This window comes from Strix uralensis, chromosome 1 (genome assembly GCF_047716275.1).
Source record: "Strix uralensis isolate ZFMK-TIS-50842 chromosome 1, bStrUra1, whole genome shotgun sequence".
In the NCBI taxonomy this organism is placed as follows: domain Eukaryota; kingdom Metazoa; phylum Chordata; class Aves; order Strigiformes; family Strigidae; genus Strix; species Strix uralensis.
Genome location: NC_133972.1, coordinates 83,608,666 through 83,627,353, shown reverse-complemented (window position 1 = coordinate 83,627,353; position 18,688 = coordinate 83,608,666). Strand labels below are relative to the sequence as shown.

The following is an 18,688-nucleotide window of genomic DNA, read 5'->3' as shown; positions in this document are numbered from 1 at the left end:
GAAATACCTTTCTTTACCATATGTTTAGTTACCTTAAATTGCTCAAGAATCTGAACAGCATTGGTAAACATGCTCTCTGCTTTGAAATGAGCACTATTGTTGAGATATTCCAGAGGCAGAGTTCCCTGAGGAAGAAAAATACATATATACATTAAAAAAATTAAATAGAGGAACAGGAATTTCTCTAACTGAATCGCAGGCCAAATGAGCAGTAAGAATACTTCAAATTACTGCTGAAATAACTACTGTAACCCCTCTGAAAATACTCTTCACACATAATTTCTCAACATCACATGGACTGTTTATAATATCCCAGCTCCTACAGGAGTGCAAAAAAGGTAAATAACAGAAGTTGTTACTGAACTATATACTATATAGTAATACAAACTCAACCACTAATCAGAAGCCATTTTTGAAATACCTAAAAGTCTTCCATCCAAAGCCTTGCCTGGGCCTGACTTACCCAGTACCAAAGTTCCCATGCCACCCCATGTTGGGCAGCTTTCCTCAGATGATCAGCAATGAGTGCAGGACAGGAGGACAGAATTTGGAGCAGAGTCTCCAGAAGAAATATTTTGAAAAATGTGCTATAAATAGGTGTTTTAAGTGTGAAACAAGCAGCATGAATGCACACTAATGTAATGCTCATTGTCAATTAGATATTTATGAGACAACCTTTGGACTATGTAACAATATACGAAAAAAATTCAAAGAAAAAGCCATCTCTCAGTGAGGGCACTCACCGTTCACTAAATTAGAGGCAAAAAATACCATCTGAATAAAGTACACTAGTTTAAACAAGAAATAATTAAACATTAAATTGCAGGAAACAGCTTGTTTACAATCTCAGCTTTCATGATCAAAATCAAGTGTTATTCAAACCATATTGCATTTTTACCATCCCTAAAAAAAGTAACAAAACCTTTTATGTAGCTCAAGAGTATAAAGATTATAAAAGGATCAGCTGCCTTTCCAATTGAAAGCACTATGCAATATATAAAAAGATTGAGTTTATACTGTAAACTAAAGACACATACACATAAAGCCAAAACTACAAGCAATCTTCATAACCTATAGCACTTTTCCAAAACTATAATCTTTCCCTTCACATGTCTCAAAGTCTTGTCCCCAACACCTCTTCCTCTATGGTGAATAGAGCTCTACAATATGGAAAGACATTTGTACTTCCTTACCACAGAATTCAGGGGGAAAGGCACACCAATAAGAGAAGCCATCAGTGGTGCTATATCAGCCTGTAGAAACAGAAGCATTCCCATTTTAATATAACTCCGGACTCTAGAGCTAATAAATTCAGTTCAATTTTAATGTATCTGCATTTGCAAAAGTAAACGGTATAATACTGTGAAGTTGTAACATACAACTCTCCTTTATAATATTTTTTTTTTTAGCTTCCAGTAGTCATCATGGCATGATAAGATTCAAAATGTGAGGCTCCACTACTGATAAAGCTTCAAAAATATATTTACTTAAAAAAGCAAATATAAACCTCCACAGTATTTATTCACAGGAATTCAGTACCTCTTTCACTGCACTCGGAGTGGCATACCACTTTTTATGACTATTTATACCACAGGAAGAACTAATTTCATATTTACAGTTTTAAGCAGTACATTGAATATACTGCTCTTCACAGTACTCCGTATCCCGTGTTTCCACAGTGCCAAATGCTCACCTTCTCCCCTTCACAGGGAGATTCTGCACTTGTGTCCAGTCAGCCCTCAAGAAGGCCCTTCAATCTACACCTACTTGTGATGATAAACACTCCCTCTCATTAGGTTTATATTTTCCTTTAATATAAAACTATGCACCAAAATTGTTTGTTTCTCCAGCCTAAATCTGAACAAACTACCCTGAAACCACAGGCACTGCTCCAGCCTCAGACCTACTGTTCAGCAGACTCCAAACCATAATTTGTAGAGGATAATATACATGTGGTGTTACAGCAAACAGAAGTCTAGTTTGTTATTTTTACACATAGTCCCACATGTACTACAGGACAAAAGCTCTGTCTTTGGGGACTCCATTACCCAGAACAAAGCAACACTTGAGACTCTTTTATACAGTCTCAGAATAACATTCCCGTAACTCCTGTCAAGCTTGAGAGAAAAACTGATCTCTAATTTTGTACCAGGGCTTTGCTGAAAGCAGTTGATCTAGAATATTCCCAACTTCAATCCTCTAGCATGAGTTTACTTCCCTTGTTTGAGCAGGTTTGGAGTCTGTTATTCATATATTGGGTTTCACAGGATAATAGGAAGTAAGAAGCAAACAAGCTTCACGTGCACATATGTACATGTGTTATCGTCATGATTTAAAAAACCTTGACTGACTTAGCATCAAGAATTAAATCATCCACCTTTTCTTCTTCCCTTACAGTACAAAATGTCTAAATTGCTAAGTGGCTGGGCCATAATCACAGACCCTGTTGAAAAAAAAACAGAGTTTAACAGCATAGCAAGAATTGGTTTTGATTCAGTAATGACATCTTCTGAAAAAAGTGACAAAATAGAGACTTTGAAATAGATAGCTCTGAAAAACTAAACTGAACATACACATGACTAAAGTGTATCAAAAAGCATACGGCAGATGCTCATAAACTTGGAAAACATGGTCATCAGACCATGCCTTCTTTGTGTTTCGCTGGGCACCTTCATAGGAGATACCAAGGAGGTGTAAGCTCAGCTTCAGAACATTTTCAAAGCAGAAAGTAAAGGGAAAGCATCACAAGTTAGTTCTAAAGGTTTGCAAAACCAAATCCCACTCTGAAAACATATGAGATGCTATTCAAGCTACTTTTGGGTACCTGGCATATTGTACTGCATTCTTTCTACAATGGCATATGATTACTTAACTAAAAATGGTGTGATAATGCATCTTCAGAAGTTGTACGTAGCTGCCACGTGTTAACAAGCAATTTAAACTTTTTCGTATTATGTTTGGTATGGGTGCAGTTCCTGCAACTCAAACTTCTAAGTAACACATTGCAGGGAAATGCTACGTCAGTGTGATCATTCATTCAAATTCCATAAATTATTTTAAATCACAAAAACCTCATAATTTAGAGTGAAAATTTATGTGCTATTAATTAGGTATATTTGATACCTGATTGACATCCAGCCTCTTCAAGTTCTCCAGTTTCCATTCTGCAAGAAATAACACATGAACAGCTAATCTACACAGATCTGAAAGGGATAATTCAGTCGACATTTAATGTCTTGTTGGCATTTTCTGTAAAGCGTTGTTACTAAAGAAAATTATGATTTGGTTTTAGGATGCTAGCTCAAGAGAGCTTACAGATGAAACTCAACAGGCAAAACCAAGAAAATGCATTCATTTCAGCTCACATTTTCTTTTATCCATCAGGATAAATTGCTGCCTGCAATTGTGACCCATATCAGCTGAAGAATGTCCAAGGTTTTTATTTTTTTCAGCACAGTACAGAAAGTGATGTATTACCTCCTGTGCTAATTAAAAGTTTCAAACTCAGGTTCAGAGGAAAGGCTGTTAAATCTCCTCAGCAGTTTTTAAAAAAGGTTAACCCAAGGTCCCAAATATCCTGGTACAGAGTGGTAGAAACATACTTCATGTCTGCCATAAGCAATACTGGCCAAGAGTGAACTCAGGGGAAAAGTTCAATGATCTTGCAATTAGAAGAACTACAATGAAGGCAGAGACAGAGCGAAATGTACAAGCCCCTAAAACTGTGGTGCATCATATGGAAAGCTGGTTCAAAACTGTATTTTCCTGCTCTCCATTAGCCTCTAAGGAAATAAAGAGGAAATTGCCTTTTTTGAGGGTGGAGAGTTATTTAAAACCAGAGTTTAGTAGGGTTTGTTGTGGTTTTTTTTTTCCATGCCTTCTTTTCCTAATGTTTAAATTTGCTGCCCCCTACCCACAGCAGTAATATGAGCAGGAAAAAAACACAAAAAACCCAAACACCCAAAAAATATGACACAGAGCTTTTTTTTTTTTTTTTTAATTCAAGCTTAAAAGAAATCAGATACACAGGAAAACACGATAGGGGTTGAAACAGACTTGCTGATACAGTACTTAAAATACTGTCAATGACCTAGCTAGAGCACGCGTCAAGTACAGCAGTAAGGACGTTGGGGGCACATACCCTCAACTTGGGAATCAAACTTAATGTTAGCAACAGGGGCACAGCCACTTTCCTCAGTACACAGAGAGCTACCTGGGCCAGTTACCGCCCTGTTAAGGCTGCTTGCTGAAACGACACTGCAGAAACAGCACAGAGGAAGCAGGAGCCCACATAGCACCTGAGACCATTGATGGTGTAGTCACATTGCCCAGAAGTATCCTTTGGCTTTATGTGAAGTGGAAGTTTAAATGCACCAGAAACAGGTTTCATGAAAAATACCTGTAAACCATCGCTCAACTGCATTTATCTTCTCCAAACAGGCATTCAAATCCTACACCATACGACCCTTTCTCCAGCTTTTGATGCACCCTGTCTGTGCCAGACCCAAACCTGTCTCAGCTGAAAACAGACTGAGAGAGAAAATATCCGTATTTGCAGCACTGCATGTACCAAACTTATCTTCAGCAATTAGTTCATACCACTGCTAGCTTCAGGGGTTTCAGTACAAGTCCACTGTTATTTGGTCCCAGGAGCACCCCGAAGAGCAGCCATGTACATTAACAGCAGTGAGACAGAGTTACAGCGAGTTCCCATGGCAACACAGGGGAAGTATTACCAGCATTAATCATGAATTGTGTTAAACTTACACTAAAATGAACAAGGTTGCTTCTTTTGCTTCCCAGAAAAGGAAACGGGTTTATACTTCTAGAGATATAGAGACTCACCCATACTTCTATTATATAAATGCATTGTTTTTCTTTAAATAACATTTTCCAAAGAAAAATGTTGGAAAATTGTCTACACACACACTCAATGTGCTTAAGATAGGATGAAACTGTAGCTCTGCGTCATGGTTTAACCCCAGCTGGCAATTAAGCACCAAACAGTCACTTGCTTACTCTCCCTTCCCAACAGTGAGATAGGGGAGAGAATCAGAAAAAAAACCCAAACAACTCATGAGTTGAGATAAAGGCAGTTTAATAGCACAGAAAAGGAAGGGAAAATAATAATACTACTAAGATAATGTACAAAACAACTGATGCACAATACAATTACTCACCACTTGCTGAACAATGACCAGCCAATCCCCAAGCTGTGGTACCCCCCAGCCAACTCCTCCCACTTTATATATTGGGCACAACATCATATGATATGGAATGCTGCTTTGGCACATTTGGGTCAGCTGTCCTTGCTGTGTCCCCTCCCACCTTCTTGTGTACCCCCAGCCTCCGCTGGCAGGGCAGTGTGAGAAGCTGAAAAGTCCTTGACTTAGTGTAAACCCTGCTTAGCAACAACCAAAACATCAGTGTGTTATCACATGGAAAATAAGGAGGTGATTGGTGACAGTAAACATGGCTCCACTAAGGGCAAATCATGCCTGACAAATGTGGTGGCCTCCTACAACGGGGTTACAGCGCTGGTGGATAAGGGAAGACCAATCGACATCATCTACCTGAACTTGTGTAAAGCATTTGACACTGTCCCACAGGACATCCTTGTCTCTAAATTGGAGAGACATGGATTTGATGAATGGACCACTCAGTGGATAAGGGATTGGCTCAATGGTCACACTCAGAGAGCTGTGGCGAACAGCTCGATGTCCAAGTGGAGAGCAGTGACGAGTGGCATTCCTCAGGGGTCAGTGTTGGGACCAGTGCTGTTTAACATCTTTGTTGGTGACATGGACAGAGGGACTGAGTGCACCCTCAGCAAGTCTGCTGACAACACCAAGCTGTGTGGTGCAGCCAACACGCTGGAGGGAAGAGAAGTGATGCCATCCAGAGGTAACTTGACAGGATTGAGAGGGGGGTCCATGCAAACAAGGCCAAGTGCAAGGTCCTGCACATGGGTCAGGGCAATCCCATGCACAAATACAGGCTGGGTGATGAGTGGATTGAGAGCAGTCCTGATGAGAAGGACTTGGGGGTATTGGTGGATGGAAAACTGACTATGAGCCAGAAATGTGCGCTTGCAGCCCAGAAAGCCAACTGTATCCTGGGCTGCATCAAGGAAGTGTGGTCAGCAGGTCGAGGGAGGGGATTTTGCCCCTCTACTCTGCTCTTGTGAGATCCCACCTGGAGTACTGCATCCAGCTCTGGGGCCCCCAACATCAGAGGGACATGGACCTGCTCAAGGGGTCCAGAGGAGGCCACAAAGATGATCAAGGGGTTGGAGCACCTTCCTTATGAGGACAGGCTGAGAGAGTTGGGGTTGTTCAGCCTGGAGAAGAGAAGGCTCCAGGGAGACCTTATAGCGGCCTTCCAGTATGTAAAGGGGGCTACAGGAAAGATGGGGAGGGACTCTCTTATCGGGGACTACAGTGACAGGACAAGGGGTAATGGTTTTAAACGAAAAGAGGGTAGATTTAGATTAGATATAAGGAAGAAATTCTTTACTGTGAGGGTGGTGAGACACTGGAACAGGCTGCCCAGAGAAGTTGTGGCTGCCCCCTCCCTGGAAGTGCTCAAGGTCAGGTTGGACAGGGCTTTAAGCAACCTGGTCTACTGGAAGGTGTCCCTGCCCATGGCAGGGGGGTTGGAACTAGATGATCTTTAAGGTCCCTTCCAACTCAACTCACTCTATGATTCTATGATCAACATTATTCTCATCCTAAATCCAAAACACAGCACTATACCAGCTACTAGGAAGAAAATTAACTTTATTCAAGATGAAAACAGGACACTCTGCTAGAGAAACACTAGCTTTGTCAAAAGCTTTTACATCTCTGCTTCCCCTACTCAGATATTCCCAAAAGGCAGAGTTGAAGACACCTGCCTTGGACCAGGAGCCATAAGACACTGAGCCCAGGAGCTCCTGAGGACTGGGACACACCTGCAGACCAGCCAGTCTGGGCTGTACCCCTGGGAGTGAGGCGCCTGGAGTGTATGTGCTGCCCACACTGATTTATGATTCCAGCTCACTGTTTAGGTTTCCTGTACAGTGCTCAGCACAGGTTTCCACCCACTTGATAGGGCTTTTTTCCCCTTTATGCTGCACTGCTTTTACTGCAGCCTGCTGGGCCGACAGATGCAAACAGTTCAGGGGAAATAGCAGGGAAGCACTGGTTCAAGAACAGGCTGAGGATGAGGCTACATGAATTGAAAAAAAATCTCATGTAAAACCTCACAGATGCAAAAGCAGTGAAGGGGTACACTGAGCTCCCTCAGCCATGGCAAAGCAGGCTGAGCCTCCTCCAAAACAGGGATGTGTATCAATGAAAACAACCATCCCACATCCTTCTGCTGCAGAAGGCTGTGCCTTCGCTTACAAGCTTCTCTGAGCTTGTGCCCAAGACCATCCAGCAGGGCCTGCGCTGAGGAGCAGGAAAACAGCTCTGTATTCTCTTCTTTCTGAAGACGCGTCAAGCCAACGGCCAAATGGGTAATACTACATGTTGCCCACAGGGCGCAGGGCTGCCATCACAAATCTTTCCAAGGTGATTGCATGGCCAGGCCTGAGGGAAGGCAGAACACAGGTGATGGGACTGAGAAGGCTGTCATCCCAGAGCACACACTGTGCCCTTCCAGCCATCCAAGAAGTGCATTAATCTTTCCATGACAAATTGGAAACAGTAAGTCCTGCCTGTTGGCACTGCCTTTGGGGGTATTGACCCTCAATGTCAATGATGAGAAGAGAGAAAATTCACTGAGCTGCCTACAGCCTACTTGCACTGAACAGACCATAAGAAGTTTGTCAGCATTAGAAATATTCTGATGTTTCCATGAACTCTTAACTCAGAGAAATTAGGAAGGATTGTCAATAGATCCAACAACTTAAACATTGGTGCATGCAATCGCAAATGTAAGTCGGACACCAGCATACATCAGTGACACTGCAGTTTTGAAAACATTCTCCTCTCCTGCACGCAGTCTCAGCTGCATTTGTATGAAGAAGGAAAGGCAAATTCAGAGAACTTTTCAAGAGACCTTTTTTAAGCGTCTTTCCTTTCATATGTTGGCTTTGTGAAAATATCTGGGATTGTAACTTAATGGAGTAGCTGAACTGTATTGACTTGGAAGTGCAAAGTTCCATTTCAACAATTTTTTCTGTACTTTTAAGGTATATAGACTATTAGAAGCTATAATGTACTACCACAGAGAAAATACTCACTTTTTAAGAAGATACTTATTACTCAAATAGAGATTCAAATTCCCAAGATACTCAGAGAGACTCAACTCTCCTGGCAATTAAGAACCTGTAAAGATAGTGTCTAAACAGACCAACAACATGCTCACCAGCTGGAAAGCTGCAGAGCAAGTCCAGAACAAAGGGAGGAGTTTCTGATGTTTGCTTTGGGGTGTTTGGTTTTTTATCTGGTTGTTAGTTTGGGCTTTTTTTAAATCATCAGAAGGAAAATATGAAGCAGGCACAGCAGGGTGCAGACATATTCCCTCCTTTAAGAAAATTCACATTTCCTAACAGATGGCAGCCAAAAAGCTTTCCCTACTGTGTACCTGGAAGTCAGCTCAATACTGATTTTTTTTTAAATGCTCTCACACCATTTTTATCACCACTTGAAGTCAAACACTGAGGTTTGTACTAAAGCTGGTGAGAATCAAGGAAACTGACAACTGTAAAAATCTACTATTACAGATCAACCCTTAGAGACATCAAGTGTCCTTAGAAATCTACCAGATCAGACATCACAGACACCAAAATAAGTTGGTTTTACTCTGTTTTCTATTTTTTATTCTACAAATAATTTTCAATTTTATCAGAGATGTCACAGTTTTATAGCAGCAGTTAATCACAAAGAGTGAATGTTAGCATGGTCTGTATCTGAGAAGCCCTGTTTAATCTGTTACCAAATACCTTCTCAAGAGCAGCGCACAGTTAAAACCTCAGGGCTGAAGTAATTTTTGCCTATTTTCTCTTCTCTAATGTAGTTTGACAAACAATTCAATAAAGTCGTTACCTCATTGATAGTGAGTGACAATGTGAGAGATACAAGGCATCTTATGAAACAGAGCAGGCTACAAGAATGGGGCACATGAAAGAGGAAGAGCTTGCATAATTTGATCACACGTGGTTCTAGAAATCCACTGATATTTCAGAAACCCAGTATTTGTTACACTATATACTTGAAATACTAAAAGTTAATTCTTTTTAAAAAAGTTTACTCTTCTTAAATAAATGACAAAGGGAGAAAACAACAGTAAAGAGTCACAGTTTTTCATTGAGAAAAACTGTTTACATTTCCACAACAGCCACAAGGGTGTAACTGAGATAAGACAATCTCTGGAAAGTCCCCAGGGTTGTACTGTGAAGCTAGAAAAGTCTTAGGACGTGTCAACTTATCATGTTTCTGTACAAATAGCTTTTAACCCCTGGGAGTCTTCCTAAGAATTAAGTCTCTGGAACTAAATTTTAGGAGTGTGAGTAGCCTCCTGTACCCACAGAGTCTTCAATTCCATGATTAAAAAACTGACTCTGATATTAACTAGTCAATTTTTCAATATCCTCCGTGGTCACGCCCAGCCACCTTTACTTTCCACACCACACAAAGCAAGTCATGTTTACTGTAATGGAACAGAAGTCAGTGAAGATCAACAGGTGTGATGGTTAAACACCTCCCTTTCCACCAACACCTTGCACTTCAGTTTTATGTTTTACCTACCTTTCAAAAAATTGTCTTCAAAGAACTGAGATGTGACTTTCTGTGGATAATTCACCCCGGCACCCCAAACAATCAGTGGTGTTAAAGTTTCTGAGGGATGACCAGCTCCATGGGATCCTAAGATACACCAAACCAAAAAAGTGTAAATTTTTAGACACACAGTGTAAAAACAAACAAAACCTATATATGCATATGCACACATGTACTAAGCTCTTGTTACAGTATACATACTAAAATCCCGTTACAGAGAATCTATTCCAGCTTCACAGCTTATTTTTATGCTGCTAACAATAAAGGCTAAATTCAAGTTGCAAGTTGGGAAATCAGTACTACTTAAGTCAAGCCTATCAAATATAACTTTGCATATTAAAAGACCCAAACATACAGAAACTAAAGCCAAAGTATTTGAAAGCCTCAAGGTGTAGAGGTGTTACCTGCTCAAAACACCTGCATGTGCCTATCCTGAGCATCCCCTGGAAACCAAGGATAGCTGATTTGAGTAAAATTAGGTGTGTGCCAAAAAATCATATAGAACTGATCTCTGAACCCCAAATAAAGATTAGACTTCCATTTCAAAACCAGGAGACAATATGCATTGCAACTGTCAGCCTTGCCCCAGTGATATAAATTCATTTTTAAGGTTTTAAAGCCTGGTAGCACAATCCTTAAAAATTGATAAAACATTACTTCCTTCCTAGAGAAATTAATTCCCTCCAGATTAATAGATCAGTCACCAAAAGGAGGAAGCTTTAAAACTGTGACATCTCAACAGCAGCTGCACTGAAGCAGAAGCCACACAAGCTTGAAAATGTTAATCATTGAACTCTGTGGGTGAGGTACTACAGCAACGAGATAACCCAGTCTCAAAGGGAATGTCATTGTTACACAAACTCTATGCCGGTCACTTCATGGTCTACAAGATTTTACATTTTCCTTGTATCTGTGTAGACACACACTCTTGTGTGTGTGTGTGTATATTTTAAGAATTACGAAGGATGGAGAATAACACATCATTTTAAGGCGAGCTTTTTTTAAAAAAAAAAAACCATCTAGAATTGGGTATGAAATTGGGAATAGCATTGAGGCTGTACAACAATCACCATGGCAGAGCTGAAAGACAGCTTTGCTTTCTTTAAACTGCCCTAAACTTAACATACAAGTCTGGGAGTAAGATTTCCAATGTTCAGAAATCCCTTGAAAGGCACTCTCTGGGCTCAAAAGCAGCAACAAGTGCTCTTTGCGGAGCCTGGGAGAAGAGCAGATAGAGCAAGTGCTTCCTCCACCTTCCAGGCATCAGTTATTTCTTTCTATTACAGAAGGAAAGTGCAATTTTTGGGGAGCTTTCATTTTAGTGGAGTCACCAACTCCATCAGCATTTTACTGAGACTCTGCCTCCATGAATACTTTAAGGCAGACACAGCTGAGAGAGGCAGCTGTACCCACCCTCCCCCTGTCATAAAAAACAGATTTCAGCCTGATCTGAGTAATAACCGGGGGGGGGGGGGGGGGGGGGTGGGGGCAGGGAATAATCTGATTTTCAGATGGGTGAGTTCCAAGCTCCACCCCTCAGCACATTCCAAACACACTTTTTCAGGGGAAGGGGCAGGAAAGGGTGCTGTTCTTTAGTTTTCTGTTGTCTGGTCAACTGTACCACGCAGCAGTACTGTGTGGTACAGGATGGTAGCAGGAACAGGTAGACAAGGTGAGGGTGGGTGAGGGACCACCCATGCTGGTGGTCAGCAGTTCCACCTGAGATCTGCTTAAAGCAAAACCATGGAGTCAGACTGAGAAAGCAAGTGATTTTATTGGTCTTTGCCACCAACTACAGTTTCTTTCATTATGTCAAGTTCAGAACATGTTCTCTTCCCTAATAGGTCCCCCACTGCCCTTTGAATTTTTAATTTGTTTTAAAACTGGTGCATATCCCATTCTGCAAATAACCACTGAAAGACTGCAGCAGTTGCTGATACTACAAGGTCAAATAAAAAGCTACTGAACTAGCCTTCAGACCTTGGGCTACGGGCCTGAGCATCATCTCTGGGTTTGCTCTTGGACTCAGTAAAGTCAACTTTGAAGTTATTAAGACTTCTGGTGGAAGATAAAGCTTTTTCTTCAAGACAGAAAGAGATGACAAAACTATGACAGAATAGTGGTTCTCAAAGCCTGAAGAGTTACACCTATCACCTTTTATTTCCCCTTCAAAGAATCTAGTAGATAATGAGAATACCCCAGCAGCACACTCTGGCAGTAAGGAAGGGCAACAGCACCCCAGGCTCTGTTAATAGGAGCATGGTCTAGGGAAGGGATTATCCTCCTCTACTCAGCACCTGTGAGACACCCTTTAGACACTGGATGCAGTTTTGGGCCCCTCCAGTACAGGAAAGACATGAAGCATCTGGAATGAGTTCAGTGGGGAACCCCCAAACTGGTCAGAGGAGCACTTTTCCTGTGAGGAGAGGCTGAGGGACTGGGACCTGTTCAGCCTGGAGAAGAAATGGCTTTGGGGCAGTTGTAACAGAATATCCTGCCTGTACCCCTATGAAGGGGTTTGAGAGAATGGAGCCAGGGTCTCACTGCAGCGTATGGTGGGAGGGTGAGAGAGAAGAGGTATAAGTTGAAACAAAGGAGGTTCAGACTGCAGATAAAGAAAACCTCTTCCCCTCCATGAATGCAGGAAAGCAGCGGAACAGGCTGCCCAAAGGGGTTGCATAGGTTCCATCCTTTGAGGTTTTAAAGGCCCTGCTGGATAAAGCCCAAGCAACTGTGTCTGATCCCAAAGCTAATCCGGTTTTGAGTTGGTGGTTGGACCTCCTGAGGCCCCTATGATTATATACCGCATATATATAAAGAAATAAAATATACAAACCTCCCTTATAAAAAATTATCAAGTGATTTATTGAAACAGACAAAAAATATATGCCAGAATTAATATTTTATTGGGTCAGTCAGCTCAATGGTAAATGATTTTCAAAACAGACTATTTTGCAAATGAGCAGGTGGTAATCAGGCTCATTTTGAATAGGCGAATATTTCTGTCATCTCTGATGACAGAAAAAGTCTGCATCCCTTCCATTTAAAAAGTTTAGGATTCCACACACAGAATAAGATGCTGAATTTTGCCAAGACCATGACTGAAGCATCCTTGTTTCAAAAGTATCACAGTTAGGAGTTACACACACGCAGCATTGGAAGAAAGATTTATCACTTTCATTGGCTGCACACCAGGACAGGAGTGTTCTTAAAATTCTTGAAAGAGAAGAAAAAAATGTCTAAACGAGTTCACCACCATGAACTCATCTGCCCTTAATCTTGTTATGCCAAAACTGTCTCAAGTCATTTGGCCACTGTGGTCATGCCCTTCAGAAGTGGCCTCTGTGGGTCCTAGCCTGGCCACCACCTGCCCCACTCTCCTTTCTGTACTTTCAGCTGCTCCACATAGTCTCCAGCACCACCCTCCTCTAGAAAGATCACACAGCAGTCCCATCCTTTCTGCTGTGCTTAAAAGGCCAAAACAAGCAAGAACATATTCCCCACAAAGTTTTTCAACAGCTCCTGGACAGATTTGCCACCTTTTTCAGGTGCTACAGAGCACCAAAGTGAAAACTGTATCTCCCACATGGGCGGGAAAAAGACCAGTCTTGCTGTTGGCAGCCAAATAACACAATCTCCTCCTGCTTGGGCTAGTTTTCTGGAGGGAGGCTCTAACAGAACTGGTATTCAGGTCTTTTTATTCCTACTAGCAGCCACTAAGGGAGTTAAGCTTTAGCCTATTTATTTTCTTTTTTCTGTCCAGATATACAACTCAGCTGTCACAGGGCTGATGAGGGCCCCTGCAGACAATCAGCCATTTCCTTCCTGATTTGCATGGGTTTCCTATACAAGCAACACTTAGGATACCAAATCAAAGCAGGGTCTCCAAAGCCTCTAATGGGACAGTTACTCATAAACTCAGTTGACTCAGTGTTTAAAAAGACTTACCCCAATCTGTCATTCCATGGTCAGAAGTTAAAATAAACGCAGTTTTCCCATCATTTCCATAGAAATTGTCAATCATCGAAGCAATTTCTTTTACACCCTCATCAACTTTTTTAATATTCTCCTTGTATTCCCTAGAAAAATAAGAAAAAGTATTGTCAGATTCGAAGTTGCTCTCACACTTGGTATAAAGCACGTTATCCATGGTCATAATGCCCAGTCCTTTAATTATAGACAGCTTTATCCTCTACAGAACCTCAAACTAACAAAAGGCATCCTAGATGTAAAATCTCTCTTCCTCTAAGTCTTATGAGAGATACTAAATTGTCACAGCACAGTTTGAAGGTTCCTGAGACTACAGACTCAAATGGATGTTTATTTATATTTCAAATCTTATCTATCCTTGATTGAAGACTATAATTTAATCACCCACAGCTATCAGCCAAGTTAAGGAGAATGCCAAAACTAAGGACTTCTGGAAAACTCAAACACGTTAAGTTATACGTTTCAAAAATTACTTTAAGCCAGTAACTAAACAACAAAAAGATCTCAGCATGCAGGGACTGTTTTGAGATGATTCACACATCAGCACAGATCCCAGAGTTTTGTGGAACCAAAAATTTGTATATTTTTAGAAAAAGTGACCATAATTAACTTTTAGCCAACTAATTTTCTATTTGTTGGTATTGCTAAAGTCAGTTTTAAAACTCTATCTTCAAAAAATCATAACAAAAAACATGAGATCATACAGCAAATATGAACTTTGGAATGATGTAGGAAATGAGAGCAAGGGTTTTGAAAGTATGCAAGGATCAAGAGAAAGACATAATATCCTACATTACATTCAAAGCACATGAGGAAGTGAAAAGAAAGTTCTCAAATAACACACTTCAAGATTAATTGGTGATGAATACTGTTAATCTAAACTCTTCTCTTTGTTCAAGTGTCCTAAGAAAATCTAAAACATAATGCTGGAATTTTCAGCCATTATTTCTAAGACTACTGTTGTCTATAAACTCAACCATACCACTTCGGCCATGGGGAATCTGAGAACTGTTTCCATTTTATGTCTAAAACTGCTATTTCCTACATATCCTCTAGATTATGTGTTGACTACAACTAAGATGATCTGCTAAAAATCAGACTTGACTACAGGAGTATAACTAGGCACACTGTATATAGTAAAAATCTGTCACTTCTACAGAGGAGAACATAAAAACAAAAAACCCCAGAAAATTCAGAATATAAGTAACCATGGTGACATGTATGACCTACTTGAGAAACCCTCAAGACTACAAGTCTTGTTTCAGGCTTGATAAATAGCACTGTTAAAAAGTTACTATATGCATTTAAAACTACCAAGAAAGATAGCCTTAATCTCTCAATTACCTCGAGTTTGGCCGATGAGCATGTCCATTTGTGTCTATGCCTAGCAAATGCAGGAACAGCACCACTTTCTCTTCATTCAGTGCAGAGAACAATGTTTGATTACTTCTGGAAGAATTAAAGAAGCTCTGTATGGAATAAGCCATTAAGATATTAATCTGAGTACAATGGAAAAAGATGACAGGCAGTCTATCAAAACTAAACTGCAGCTGTTTTCATGTCAAAACACTAGCAGTTATTAGAGTTATAAAAGAGAAAAATTAATTACTTCCCAATTTACTTCTTGAAGGATAACTACCATCAGTATAGTCAGTCCGAAGTTTCAGTTTATCTAAGGCAACACTCCTGAAGCTGAGGGGTCTTTGTTGTTTGGAGTTTTGTTTGGTTGGTTTGGGTTTTGGGGTTTTTTGCTCTGTTTTGTTTGGCCTTTTGAGTTTCTTTAGGCAGAAATACCAGATCCCTGCTTTGGCTCCTGTATAACGTCAATGATGAACCATTTCTAAGCACCACTTATGGCTTTAAACTTCCATTGATTTATTGCTGGAAGCAAAGGTCTCAAATACTCTTGCTTTGGAAACAGGTTCTGCAGGACTGAAATACTAAGCTACAACTTGTTTGCAGAATCACAGAACTGTCTAGGTTGGAAAAGACCTTGAAGATCATCCAGTCCAACCATTAACCTAACACTGACAGTTCCCAACTACACCATATCCCTCAGTGCTATGTCGACCCTACTCTTAAACACCTCCAGGGATGGGGACTCCACCACCTCCCTGGGCAGCCCATTCCAATGCCTAACAACCCGTTCTGTAAAGAAATGCTTCCTAATATCCAGTCTAAACCTTCCCTGGTGCAACTTGAGGCCATTACCTCTTGTTCTATCCCTTATTACTTGGTTAAAGAGACTCATCCCCAGCTCTCTGCAACCTCCTTTCAGGTAGCTGTAGAGGGCAATGAGGTCTCCCCTCAGCCTCCTCTTCTCCAGACTAAACAACCCCAGTTCCCTCAGCCGCTCCTCATACGACATGTGCTCCAGACCCTTCACCAGCTTCGTTGCCCTTCTCTGGACATGCTCGAGTAATTCAATGTCCTTTTTGTAGTGAGGGGCCCAAAACTGAACACAGTAATCGAGGTGCGGCCTCACCAGTGCTGAGTACAGGGGTAAGATCACTTCCCTGTCCCTGCTGGCCACGCTATTTCTGATACAAGCCAGGATGCCATTGGCCTTCTTGGCCACCTGGGCACACTGCTGGCTCATGTTCAGCCGGCTGTCAATCAACACCCCCAGGTCCCTCTCTGACTGGCAGCTCTCCAGCCACTCCTCCCCAAGCCTGTAGCGCTGCTGGGGGTTGTTGTGGCCCAAGTGCAGCACCCGGCATTTGGCCTTATTGAAGCTCATACAGTTGGCCTTAGCCCATCGCTCCAGCCTGTCCAGGTCTCTCTGCAGAGCCTCCCTACCCTCGAGCAGATCAACACTCCCACCCAACTTGGTGTCATCTGCAAACTTACTGAGGGTGCACTTGATCCCCTCATCTAGATCATCAATAAAGATGTTAAACAGGAGTGGCCCCAAAACCGAGCCCTGGGGTTCACCACTCGTGACCGGCCGCCAACTGGATTTAACTCCATTCACCACAACTCTTTGGGCCCGGCCATCCAGCCAGTTTTTTACCCAGCAAAGTGTGTGCCCATCCAAGCCACGAGCAGCCAGTTTTGCCAGGAGAATGCTGTGGGAAATGGTGTCAAAGGCCTTACTGAAGTCAAGGTAGATAACATCCACAGCCTTTCCCTCATCCAATAAGCAGGTCGCCCTGTCGTAGAAGGAGATCAGGTTTGTCAGATGGGACCTGCCTTTCATAAACCCATGCTGACTGGGCCTGATCATCTGGTTGTCCCGCACGTGTTGTATGATGGCACTCAGGATGAGCTGCTCCATCAGCTTCCCGGGCACCGAAGTCAAGCTGACAGGCCTGTAATTTCCTGGATCATCCTGTGAGAAACGCTCAGTTGCCAATTATCAGCAGCTCAGACAGGATGCTGTGTGAAGCACTCTATTACATTCTTGCAAGACCGGGCACCCCCATCAAGTGGACGCGCCTACCAGCCATCGTGCAATGGTTTATATCCCTTTCTCCCAACCGCCAGTTCCCTCCCCTGATTCCTCATTGGCTGAGTACTACAGGGCGTACAGACTTCCCGAACCGCCTACCGATACGCCCCTTCATGTATGTGTTCATACATCGCATGTTCATGGAAATGAACCTTGGCTTTCTCCAGGGCGGAGAAGTTAACGTGCATGAGCTCATCACGCAAGCGTACTAAGATGGAAAAGTTTGAAATTCAGGTTCCCCAAGTCTTTCGGTATCTGCATTCATCTAAAGCCAGTTCCAAGTACTGGGTCATCACAGTTGCCAGAAAGACCACTTGCCTTCTAGCCCTAGGCCAGGGATTTCAATGGTTGTGAATTGCTCTTGTTGATTGCTTTGGTGAATCGCTCCTGCCCTTCCCATCAGGCTTATTATGCGAAAACAACATTCTTTCCCTTACAATCCTTCCAACCCTTCTTATATATGGCTGTCACATTGGCCAATTTCCAATCTGTTGGGACCTCCCCGGTCAGCCAGGACTGCTGGCAAATGATGGAAAGCGGCTTGGCGAGCACCCCAGCCAGCTCCTTCAGCACCCTCGGGTGTATCCCATCCTGTCCCATAGACTTGTGTGTGTCTATGGGATGCAGTAGGTCACTGACTATCTCCTCCTGGAATGCAGGGGGGTCGTTCTCCCAGTCTCTGTCTTCTGGCTGAGGAGGCTGGATTCCCTCAATACAACTAGTCTTGTTATTAAAGACTGAGGCAAAGAAGGCATTGAGCACCTCAGCCTTTTCCTTGTCACTTGCTACCATGTTTCCTCCTGCATCTAGCAGGGGATGGAGACTCTCCCTGGTCTTTCTTTTGCTACTGACGTACTTATAGAAACATTTCTTGTTGTCCTTGATTGCTGAAGCCAGAGTAATTTCCAGCTGGGCTTTAGACTTCCTGATTTCTGCCCTGCATAGCCTCACAGCCTCTTTGTAATCACTGTGAGTGGCTAGCCCCTTCTTCCAAAGGCTGTAAACTTTCCTTTTCTCCCTGAGTTCCAGCCAAAGCTACCTCTTCAGCCAGGGTGGTCTTCTCTGTCGCTGGCTACTCTTACAGCACCTGGGGACTGCCTGCTCCTGAGCCATTAACACTTCCTTCTTAAAGAGCGCCCAGCCTTCCTGGACCCCTATACCCTTCAGGATCGTCTCCCAAGGTATCCTTTCAAGCAGGTTCCCAAACAAGACAAAGTCAGCCCTATGGAAGTCCAGGATGTCAGTTCTGCTTAGCTCTCCCCTGGCCTCTCTAAGAATAGAGAACTCTATTATTTCATGATCGCTGTGCCCTAGTCGGCCTCTGACCGCCACATCATCCACCAGTCCTTCTCTGTTCACATAGAGGAGATCCAGCAGGGCACCTTCTCTGGTCAGTTCACTCACCAGCTGCGTCAGGAAGTTATCTGCCACACATTCCAGGAATCTCCGGGACTGGTCTCTCTCTGCTGTGTTATATTTC

At 42.4% G+C, this 18,688-nt stretch overlaps 1 protein-coding gene across 5 annotated transcripts in view; it reads right to left on the bottom strand.

Annotated features, from left to right (window-relative positions):
* The window catches only part of PIGN (phosphatidylinositol glycan anchor biosynthesis class N), a 111,335-nt gene that overhangs the window by 61,406 nt on the left and 31,241 nt on the right, over nucleotides 1-18,688 (bottom strand). For all 5 annotated transcript variants that reach the window (XR_012629524.1, XM_074873660.1, XM_074873679.1 and 2 more), the window contains exons 6-11: nucleotides 15,102-15,226; nucleotides 13,716-13,846; nucleotides 9,738-9,854; nucleotides 3,124-3,164; nucleotides 1,194-1,253; nucleotides 33-125 (exon numbers count right to left, since the gene is read on the bottom strand). Coding sequence is in view for 4 of the 5 variants with exons in the window: in XM_074873660.1 (XP_074729761.1) it covers nucleotides 33-125; nucleotides 1,194-1,253; nucleotides 3,124-3,164; nucleotides 9,738-9,854; nucleotides 13,716-13,846; nucleotides 15,102-15,226 (567 nt within the window). In the remaining variant the exon portion in view is untranslated. The remainder of the gene's footprint in view (nucleotides 1-32; nucleotides 126-1,193; nucleotides 1,254-3,123; nucleotides 3,165-9,737; nucleotides 9,855-13,715; nucleotides 13,847-15,101; nucleotides 15,227-18,688) is intronic.